The 12,079-nt window shown below is 43.9% G+C and overlaps 1 protein-coding gene across 1 annotated transcript in view; it reads right to left on the minus strand.

Annotated features, from left to right (window-relative positions):
• LOC133342400 (fermitin family homolog 2-like) overlaps positions 1 to 12,079 on the minus strand; it is a 58,687-nt gene that overhangs the window by 28,645 nt on the left and 17,963 nt on the right. Inside the window, 4 exon segments of the mRNA XM_061551550.1 lie at positions 25 to 89; positions 91 to 251; positions 3,949 to 3,987; positions 8,114 to 8,257. Of these exon segments, the coding sequence (XP_061407534.1) occupies positions 25 to 89; positions 91 to 251; positions 3,949 to 3,987; positions 8,114 to 8,257 (409 nt within the window).

The following is a 12,079-nucleotide window of genomic DNA, read 5'->3' on the forward strand; positions in this document are numbered from 1 at the left end:
GTTTGCAGGAGCGCTGGGCCTCACCCGCCGTTGATGCGCGCCTTGTCGAGCAGCGTCTGTGGCCGGTACATGCGCGCCAGCACCTCAGGGCGACGTGTTGGGCAGCGCGGCGGCAAGCGCGCTGGGGTTTCCCTCGGCGAGCGGGGAGTCGCCGAACCACGCCGTGGTGGGCGACAGGGGGCTGCCGTCACGAGCGTCGTACGTGGGCGTCATGGTCTTGCTGTACCAGCCGGGGCTGGAGAAGGGTCCGCCTGCATGGCGGGGGACGGAGAGGGCGAGGGTTTTAAATCGCGTGGGCCGCCAGCCCTTCCCCGTCGTTTGAACGGGAGGGCGCATTCGGCGTTTGGGGCGATTGGCTCCTCTGCCACTGTCGGTGAGATTTGGCGAATAGTCGCAGTTTGGGGCAGCCATTTGATTCGATAATTTATCGGCTTTGTTTCTCTTTTTTCTGTCAGTTGCACTTTTGCATACACCCATGAGCTTAAATGTCACATTGCAGTGTCACCTGCATATACTGCACGCACAAATGTATGCATGTACCTTGACCGTGCGAGATCAATATTAGGTAGAAAATGTATTCATTGCTGCATGCCTGATAGCTAAGTAGGCGAAACAGTTGACCCTTTTCGATTTAAAGCTTTCGTGACTGCAGGGATTCATCTTCTTGGTTCTTTCGGTAAAGTCACGTAGAAGGGAAATAATAAAATAATAAAAATTAAACATAATAAAATAATTATGTTATTATTTCCCTTCTACGTGACTTTACCAAAAGAACCAAGAAGAAGTTGACCCTTTACTTATAGGGAAAGCTGTGTTTAATGGAGTACAAATATCAATAATGAGGTGGCCAAGCAGCTGGAGTGCCTCTGCATAGTCCTGTCAGACCCCATGAGCCGTTACTGCTCAGACACTGGAGCTTGGTTTCGATTAGCCGGCCGTGGACACACGAGGCCATCAAGGGCAGCGAGATCCTGTGTCTCAGCCACAAAGAAAAAACGGCAACGTGACACCTAACGGCAATCAAAACAGTTGTTCCAATAGATTTGTCCTCCGAATGCTGATACGAGGCTTTTGCTGGCCGGGGTCACGTGACCGGGCACTGAGCGCGCAACTATGATGAAACTGGGATGTAAGTAATAACAGAAGGCAAAAAAAATTTAATTTATAAAATAAACATCGTAGAGTTGGGACATATCGCAATGCAGCTCTAGTTGCAAATCACTACAGAGCGGCTTCAGATTCATATTGCAGCAGCTTAGTTTTGTCGCTGTGTGGCAGGAGACTCGAAGGTGCCGAAACACAGCTCGGAAACAACGCACATTTTTGAAACTGGCAAAATCATCCATTCCAAGGAGCAGAAACCATCATGCGAACTCCGGTCATCCTCGCAGCGGCTTTTGGCGAACCATCGAATAAAGACGGTCACTGCATCGCACACTTTCAGATGCGTCTCTGCGGCCATCTGGAACGCTCTTCCTTCCGATGTTAGGAAGCCTCTGCATCTATGCACTTTTAAATCATCTAGTTTTAAAACTCATTTATTTAGAAGTGCCTTTTGTGTTTAGTTTGTCGTCCTTCCCCCGCACCTCTGATTAGCACGGTTGGCTATGTACAGTGCGAAAGAAGTTCAACATACATACATACACAGTAGAAAGCACCTCTAGTGCAACCACTGGAGAGCCATCAGTCATGAGCAAGGCTCCTTCATTGGCAGCACAGGCTGTATTGATGACACAATTAGTGAATCGTGATAAAATCAAACGACTGGAGGTGAAATTTGACGGATATTTTTTTTTTCCGGCAACAGGGGTGATGAGGGCACGTCAATCTCAAGGGTTTAACATCGAGTTAATTCATTAGTCACGCATGCACACTTCGATTTCAAACTGCTGCATCAAGCGGCACAAAACATAAAAAAAAGCATAACCATTGAAATTCTGCGGTTCACTTCCTTGAGTGTGGATACATTTTTAGGAGAGAAAAAAAGGATGACTGGCAATATTAAGTGGCACATTACGGTGCAAAGTGCATGTTTGTGCATTTCGATGTGGCTTACCCCCTACATGACATTTGTGAAATAGAGTTTCATAGTTCATCAGATTTCTCCAGGAAAAATAAAAATGTGGAATGAAATACAGATTCTAATGTGCAATAACATTTCATTATAATAATCAACAGCTGGATGAAGGCCTCCCCAAGCTGTGGCAATCGCTACCTGATCCTGCCATGTCAGAACTCATTGGGCTCACGGGCTCACGTGCTGCGCGAGTTGATCGCCATCGTTCATTTTCCATGCCGGCTGTCCTCTCGGGCACGTTCCAGCACTGGTTTCAACCTCGCGCTAGGGATTTGTTCTGCCCAAGCACACTTACTTTTATCAACAGCAACAGGTCTTCAATGTGTGCTTGTACTGCGATCTATGAGAGTATCTTTCGATCGCTCAGTAAAAATTCCCAGCATGCATCTGTCCATGCATCTTTGCGTACTTTCCGAGATTTCTGTTCAATGTCCTCGTTTCTGGTTGTGATGTCATCACAGACAATATGCAAATATAGAAAATTTTATTCTTTGGTCATATTGTAATTTTGCTTTTCATAATTAGATTACATTTAGCTAACACACTCAGCCTTGCTCTTACTTGCCTATTTATTTCATTACATTGATCGCAATCCACCTTCAATAATTGACATACACAATACAACAATTGTGTGCCACCCCAACGATTACATCCGTTAATTTTCCTTTAATTTTCTTTGCTCACATTTATCCTTCGCTCAGCTTTGCAGGATTATTTTGTTAGGTTCTGCAATCATTTTCCATTAGTTAGTTACCATCGGTTGTTATAATGGCTATGACGTTGACACATTTTAGATGGTTTTGTGTTTTTCCCATCCATCTTCATGCCCACTCATCTTCTGATTTGCATGTTGTAATTTTCTTCACACAATCTCAATGAGTTTGCATTTTTTTTAAACATTTCTACGTATTTTTATTAAGGCCTTGGTTTGTGAGTGCTTGAATGACTGCACCAGTTTATACTTACTCAATTTGATTCTGTGTGTTTTGGAAATGCTAAGCATGATGATAATTCATATTTGCCTTCCATATAATCCGATGGATTGTTGTCCTCTAAATTGATCATTATGCATCTCACTGTGATATACATTAACACCGTATATATGTGCTATTACTTGTATATCCGTCTTATATTATTTCAAACATTTCGTGTAAACTATGATATTTAACGTGGGAATAACGGTGGCACATTTGTTAACGCATTCCGCTCTGAACCTGGTAGCCTGAGCTTGATTCCTGGCCACGGATAACATCTAGAGAGGTCCTGGGCACCCTCCACTTCACAAACCTTCACCGAAAAGCATGGCGAAGTATGCAGAATCAACCCCCAATACCTATGCAGAGTTAGAGAGGTCATCATCCAGCAGTGGATTGGCAAACAGCTGTGCATTATTTGATAATTTAAATCATCCTGTTATGCTTAGCCGCATACCAATCCAGGACACCTATGTGAGAATTCAAACAGGTTTTGCTTTCGCGAGGATAAATATCAGCACAATGCATAACATTCCTAACTCACCTCAACTACTTTAGGCCAACAATAAAACATGCAGAGCAATAACCCTCAAGTGAGAAAGTCCTTCAGATGCTATCGCAGTGTTAAGGAGTGCATCCGAGTGTGCACGCTATTTTCTTTGCAATCTTGCGGAATGTTCGGGGTCACTTAGGGCGATCTTTAGATGCGCGTGCGTGCACGGGAATAACTGCTTAGTAAAAAAAAAACGCACAAAATATGCACGCAAACACAAAGAACAAAGCAAACACAAAGAACAATAAACGAGGAAGAAAGCAAACAAGTAGCAGGAATGCACGGAGAGAGAAAGGGTTGAGACAAAGCACATGATGCAGGAAAATAACACTCGAGAAACTTACCTCTCACCGGACCGATATATAGAACATCTTTCTTGCTGTCTAAGAGAGGCAGAGATTTATGGAAAGGAAGGAAAATTGAGAGAGGGAGGAAAAAAAAAGATTTTAAATGGGAATGCAAGTAAGGTGATGGTGTCGTGCCTTTGAAGAACTGTAACCGCGAGTTTCTGTTACACTCAACGCGCAGCTGAGAAGCTCAACGTGTTAACTGGAGGTGCACCAATTAATCGATTGCTATCGACAGTAAAGCTAAGTAAGAATGCGTAAGCATCGGTTATTGTTTCGATAACGCGCATGGCATGTTGTTTGTGTAGAGTTCACTAAAAGTGACGGCGACATTGGCCACAATTGTGACCTTGAATTAACGGATTGATTGGACATTAAGAGGAGGTGGGGGGGTGCAGAGTGGATCGGTACACATCTAGTTTTAATGGTATCACAAGGAGTGCTACGCTCTGGATTTGTGAAAACAAGGCTAGAAATTTAAGCTTTAATTTCATCAGGATTTTTTTGTAAATCGCTTAGGGAATCTAATTACAGTTACGGTAAAGTACTTGAAACTCATAACTGGATCTAACGCGTTTAAATTGAGTGTAAAAATAACTTCGGTGGAACACAAACAGAGACCATTAGAGTTGTCCAGATTTTAAAAGAGAATTTGGTAATGGGGTTATGGGCGGAAAAAAGGTGGACATTTTTTCCCCATTTTAATACGTGTGGTTTAATAAAGTAACAAGGTGAAGAGGAGAAGAAATCCCACCAACACTGATGAAATGACAGTGGGACAAATAATCCATTAAGTTATAAAGTTGCACGTGAGAAAATAAAAGAGTGCTCTATGAAAAATAAACCCATTTCCTTATTTTTTTAACATCACGGTCCATGGTTATTTTAAAACCGCTGAAAAAAAATGTGACATCACTGTTAATTCCAATATATCACCAAAAATGCAGACTTTATGTAAAAAAATACTTCAGAAAACCACCCTCAGCCGCAGCTGACAAACAAGGCCAAACAAGGCAAAGGGCAGGAGGTTTAGTCACAGACACTGCCCCCCCTCCTCCTCCTCCTCTCCTCCAACCTCTCGTCGCCACCACCCCCCCTCCTCTTCCTCTCCCCCCCGGTCATCCCACGCAACAGTCCAACCAGGAGCTCCCAAACGTGCACCACACAGTCGGGTACTGTAAGGTCACACACAGGAAGCGCCCCCCCCCCCCCGCGCTGCCTGTGTGTCAGAGACACGGGGCCAGATTCCTAATTACGTTCGGGATTTCATCATTAAGCAGCGCTGCTTGCGGTACAAAACGTCCCGAAAAACCTCGTAACGACAAGAGCATCGCCCCCCCCCCCCCCCCAATTGGAAAGAAACGAACGGCAAATAAAAAGCGCGCGTACGCACGCGGAGCTCGGGGAAGGCACGGGATGTCTCAGAGCGCTCGCCTTCGGCAAAAAAGTGTTCGGCAAAATCTGACGCAGGGCTAAGCTTTTTTGCCCATATTCGGGGAAGCTGTTGTTAAACGACTACGCGGTGGAATGAGACGCAAGGCGGACTCGTGTTTACTGCCTATTTGGGCGCGATCTTGGCACTTTGGCTTGAAGGACCGCTGCCATGTTTTTCACCACGGGGCACAGTGGACACAGGCCGTTGATCCTGCTGCTGCCGCTGCTGCTGCAGCAGCAGTTCCCCTGCGCCAGAGTTCGTTTCCTTCCTGAGCAGAAATCCTCCTCCCTGGGTCCCAAGGAGACTTGGAATGGCCGCGGCGTGGCGGCAGTGGGGGCTGCCAAGGACAATGGGGACCTTCGTCCGAGCTCGTTTTTGAATGCCGCTTTTGTTTTTTTAGCTTTTTTTTTACGCGCATTCGGCTCGAAACTTTAATAATCCTATAAATTACTCGTGAAGTTGTAATCTTCGCACTCGTATTCCGTGTTCGGCATTTTACACTAACTTTCCCAGGGGCTAATCGGAAATGCCAAGCCCTTAAAAAAAAAAAATCAAGAAAACAAACAAGTTGGTCAACGGAGTGCTCCAATGGTTGCGCCCTAGAAGCGAATAATTTATGGAACCCACTGATGGATTTCAGATTTTTAAGTGGCACAGAAAAAAATAACACTCATCGGTAACGTGAAGCGCCTAAAAACCAGGTGATGTTACTCTCTCACCCAAGCTCTATTAGCACATGCCTGTCGAGCCAGCTATTACGTAAGCTGAAGTACAAGATTCCAAGTCACTGTGAAACGCTCCCCAAGTAGGGCCCCTTCCTTTATGTAAACACTGCTCTTTACCTGGGCAAACCTACACAAGATAAGGCTCAAGGAGGTGTAACGTGTCCGGGCATTTTAACCACATTTAAGCAATTGGGCAAATACAAATGAAACAAAGGTCTAGGGGTGACAGTTAAACTAATTCGTACAGGACAGGCTGGGAGGTGTGTTTTATTGGCCCGGGGAAATCTGCACGAGTGGAAATGTCGACAATTGTGGTTGAACGGAGTAATAAGTCTCCGCTTATCAAGTTGGTCTTGTTATGTTTAAGGGATGTCATTAATAACAGCTCCACCCAAAAGTACACTGGGACAGTTTGTCAAGTAACCAATCGGCTGTTTGCTTATCTGTCCAAACCATTTTTAAACATCAATTAAAATGTTCACGAGCGAGCCGGGTCTGTGTTCGAGGCCCGTTCTAAACTTACTGACGAAATACAAACTCAGCTGTTGCCCATGAAATTCCACACACAACTATCATCATTTTCACCATCATCATCATTCGTCATGTATAACTGATATAAACGTCGGCATTCTTCAAATAAACAAATACATGTACTTAAAAAATAAAACATTAATTTAACTGGAACAGAAACATGCATTCTAAAATGCACCCACGAAAATAATACATCGTATGCAAAATTGAAGTGTGTTATTTTTTTGCAATAATCTTGCTAGCAACTCCATAGTTTGATCCAGCATGGCTGAATTCTGATCCAGCATGGCTGATGTATGGCAACTCGTGGTAGATGTTTGACAAGAACACAGAATTACTGGATTCAAGCTGCCTTTGAATATTAGTTTTTTTTTATTGCGTGTTTATATGTAAAACGTCATTATTGGCTGGATTAAGTCTCCTGGTCGTCATGGCAATCCGCTCACATATGGCTGAATATTTTCGTTGTGTGTATGACGGCTCGGAAATGTTTGACAAGATAATTGAATGAAACTTTCATGATCAAGGGAAGCAACACATTCGCCTTATTTATTTTTTTAAATTGTATAATGTCAACCTCATTTACTAATCTACAATGCCTGCATTTCATTGCTATTAAGCATTACTATTAGTCGTAGGCCGAGTTGGCACCTTTCCTTGCCCGAATTCCTTGCTGGCCTCCCTGGAGAAGACCACCTCGGTGAGAAGGGCGGGTAGGTATGGAGCCTCCATCCAGCCCACCCCTACACCCCCCTCTCTCCCAGAGCTTATTTTATAAAGAGACATGTGCTGCGATTCCAACTCGGTAAAAGTCCACGTTGCAAAATAAAGCGACACATCTGCAGTGGTCGACACGGGATGTTGCGCAACATTTGAAGAATGAGGCAAAATTACTCGCGAGAAAATTGCACCTATTCTTTATCGGTCCAGATGACATCTACACCTCACCCAAACATGGAAACTTACCAAGAGGCCCCCCCCCCGCCTTCCATTAAACTGTCCAACCAGCCTGCTGCTTAGTCACACGACGAGTCACTCGCGAGCAATGCAAGCAGCACCAAGGGGCCCTTGGTAGGGGTGGAGGTGATGGCACATGGGCCACCGAGGACCGAAGGCCATAGCACAGAGGGGCAGGGGGAGTCTATCAACCCCTTCCGACCCCCTTAACTTAGCAGACTCAGGGAGGCACACTTGAGCCTCCACTAGAAATCCCCGTGGAAACTCTGGCAGAAGCCAAATGTATTCATTCGAAGAGTAAACATACGTGCGAATAACAGCACGGGTGTATACAACCAAGTCACCTCTTGTCCTATCCCATCGGCTACAGTGCCCCTCCACGATCGCAGTACAGGATTGCCACTGGCTCACTCCTCAAAACCCCATTCTCCCCGTCCACCGATCCTGGTCTCGACGTCTTCTTAAACCCTGGTTTGTCAAAAGGTGGCACACACCACCGTTGAGCTGCACTCACCAGGGCTGGCCGTGGGTGTGATGAGGGGACCCTCCAACTCGGTCACTTCCTCGTGGTTGTTCTCCTCTCCTCCCTTTTTCTTCTTCTTTTTGGAAGAATCCTGAGGCTTCCTGATGAGGGACAGCTCTTCTGGGTGGCGGATGTCTAAAGAAAAAAACGGGGAAAAATGAACATCTCAATATCATGGGGGAAAAGAACGTTCACATTTTTATTTTCTTCCGTGTTCTTTCCAATTTGATTCCAATTGCACTCTAGGCAAAATGTCATGAGATTAATAAATTCAGAATTCTCACAGCGTGGTATATCCCCCCACGGCCCCTGTTTACAAAACAGGAAATGGCCAGCATCACAGAGCCACTAGTGAAATCCCTTGAGTGACCTGCTACCCATACAAGGGCTGTTGCACTCTCCAACCCAAGCTGCCGGAGAGATATTCATCGCACGGCAGTCACTTCAAGATTTGTCAATTCTCAAAGTTGGCATTTTTTGCCAAGTTAAGCGATGACCAAATTTGACACGAACGTTTTTGTATTCGTATGCAGTCATTGGTGACCGGGCCGACACCATCAACGTGCTACTACACTCGAGAGGCCAGGGTAATCAATGGCAGCTGCCTGGACTCAACCCAATGTGTCAGTGGTGTCAGCTCAGTTCGCTGACCTCCCCCACCCCACTCATTATTTTTGTATAACTTTTCCATGTCCTGACTTGAATCTCATTCCATGCCGCTGGTGATGCTTGAAGGCGATTGTGATAACGAGTCTGCTGTCTTGTTACCTCTCTAGCCCTTCCCATGCACAATGGTCGACTGCTATGATGATATGAAATGTTATGGGGGGAAATATTTGGTGTGGCGTGCTTTTAACTTCTAAAATAACATTAAAGCAAACAAATTTGTTTTTTTTATTTTACCAATTCGTGCATCATGATAGGGTTAAGTTGGACGTTAAGTCGGTATGCTTGCAAATATTAAATGAAAGAGCCACTGTTATTCTTCACAAACCCTTTTAAGGCCACAGTTAAGCTACAATTAATCACCCACAATAAATACAAAATCAATCCCATACAATAAAACATTACCCCTCACACCGCAGATTATGGACTCTACGGGTTTACCCTGCGCACTTTATTCATCACTTACGCAGCCGCAATGAAATGTTTAGGGGGAGATTTATTACCTAAACTAGAAGATCATTAATGTACATAAAACGGCATGCGTTTCATGTTTAGATTCTTCACTAATGGTTACTGAATTAAACGCCTGTTCTAATTTAATTTAATTCCTGTTGACTTCTGAATTATACTTTAAAAGGCATATTTACTTTCATCTTTTTTGCAATAAATGTTTTTGTTTACATTATAACTTGTCTTCCCCACCCTCCCCATGGATCAGACTGGGTTCCACGACTTCAACATAATTTCTGGTGTGAAAATGACGATTAGTAACAGGTCCTCCCACATTGTGTTAAACTACGCTCCATTGTTAACCATCTTTCATAATAAAAAAATATATCTGAGTTATTTGAGCAGAGCACACGGATTCATTTTCAGTAGTGTAATTTTTTTGTTTCTCTCACGGGGAGATGCTGTTGGAAATATCATAGTATCATCTATATATTATCTACAAATTCTAGATTTGAAGCTTTCGTGACTGCAATGATTCATACTCTTAGTTTTTTTCGGTAAAGTCAAGTAGGTAAAAATAAAAAATAAAAAGTAAATGTCGTGATTTATTATTATATTTCTATTATAATTTCTATGATTTTTATTATTTATTATTACCTACGTGACTTTACTGAAAAAACCTAAGAGTATTATCTACAAAGTCAAGGTTCATCTCTGACCTCTAGTTGTGACATAACGGCAATTCAAATCGCTTGTAGTTGTTTATAAATCATGATCTCGAAACCGCAATTTTTAAAGCACCAGTTATACATGACTCCCTTGCATTGTTAAAACATTTGACAGCCTACTTTGTTTATTAATGCATTGTAATGTACGTATGTTTTCATAATTTTTGGATAAAAATATTGGCAAATATGCAAAACACGTTTAAAGGAACTAGCCAAGCATTAAAAATATCAAAGTCTTGAGGCTCCTGGATAAATAAATGGCTATTAATCTTTACTGCTAGCCACCCGCTCCTCTACCCACAAAGATTAACATTTAAGATATTTTGGTCTTCATCAACATATCCCTTTTACTCACGCAAATTTGCCTTCGAACAGCTTTATGTTGGAATATCATCATCAGCCAAGATCCACCCACTGCTGTATGAAAGCCTTCCCAAGCCATCACCGAGTCACATGATGCAAAGCATCGATTTACATCCTGCAAAGGTAACTCATTGCTTCCTACCACAGTGGTCATCCTGTGCCCATCAGCAATCATCTCTTATATTGGCACGTGTCCTGTCCATTTACTTTCATGAAGAGTCAATATGAAGTCTGTCAATTGTGTGTTGTGTCCTTTGATTGCGTGTTCCTCTATCTGTCTCTGAATGTAAAAAGATTCCAAGCAACAAAACATGGCAAAAAAAAAAAATTAGCCAAGCATTGAAAATACCAAAGTCTTCAGGCTCCTGAATAAATAAATACATATTTTGCTGCGCCTGAAGGTGAGAAGAGGCCCAGGACAGGTTTGGATGTCACTCTCGACTCACATTAACCATGGTCAGGAATCAAACTCGGTTGGTTACGTTCACAGTAGTGCACGAACCGACTGCTCACCCAATATCTAAATACTCCATTTACATGTAGTAATTAGATACATTTACCTACATTCCATACATATCTTTGCAAAACAAATTACACGAAAAAATCCAAAGCCGTGTATTTATTTCCATGCTTTGAGGTTTCTCAACACATACGGTGAGAAAAAATATATATAAATATACCCATATTAAAAGTATAGCAAAAAAACTTCCCAGTACATATGAACATACATGTACTGCATATATAAAAATAATGCAAACTATAATTTGACTGTCAACCCACTTTGTGAAGGATTAACTTTCCAGCAAAACTATGTAACCAGATTATGGGTTTCACCAGAATGGAGGTTTGTTATTACCGGGACGTACACAGCCTACGGATTAGCAGCTGCCCCACCCCCCGCCCTTCTCTTTGCGAGTGTCGTCTGACACTCATCACACAGTTATCCAGCGAGTATGCTAGAGACTTTGCTTCGCAGAGGTGGGTGGGATGCTTTCCTGTCTGTCGTGTTGGCACATCAAGTCTACGTGGCTATCTCCTTCCAAATAAATCAAAGCGGATTTCCTGCTCAAATTATGTAACCTTATGTACGTAGAACTTCTTTCGCACCATACGTAGCCAACTATGCTAATCGACAGTGCTGAGCGTGCCCCTGATCCAGTGGAGGAAAATCTGCATTCCGATGTTGGGGACGAGTCTATCCACAGCACAACCACTGTTGGCTTCGCCACAAAGTGATAACTCATTTGGCAACCCAAGACGGATGATGGGCCAAGTCGGACCCCCCAACCAGGATTTGAACTCGCAACCTTCTCACTGCGAGCCGCTACACCCTTCTGCAGAGCTATCTCAACGGTGATCTCCTCTCCTGCAACCAGTGAACAATGACAGATAGCCCACGGTCCACGACTGCGGTCACAAATCTCACCGCCGTGGAACCGCATTTAGCCCGCCACTGGCCCGTGTCACTGGCAGCATTTCGCGCATTTCATCAGACTGCTCGACGAGAGCCGTCCACGGGCTCGCTCGCCAAACCTCGGCACGAACTTACGAACGTTGATCGACTCCCTGCCATGAGAACGAATCGGAAACCCCAGCTGCCTGCCCAGAGCTCGGGTCATCGCGTGCCTGGCCTGGCCTGGGCTAAACAAGGCGCTCGTGAACCCTCGTTCTGTTTTTATTTTCCACGCCACGCAGCTAAGAGTGAGGAGAGGGAGAAACGTAAACAACCGGGGCGAGCCAGGTGCACTTT

This window comes from Lethenteron reissneri, chromosome 14, assembly GCF_015708825.2.
Source record: "Lethenteron reissneri isolate LAM-NWPU_2019-01 chromosome 14, ASM1570882v1, whole genome shotgun sequence".
NCBI lineage: Eukaryota > Metazoa > Chordata > Hyperoartia > Petromyzontiformes > Petromyzontidae > Lethenteron > Lethenteron reissneri.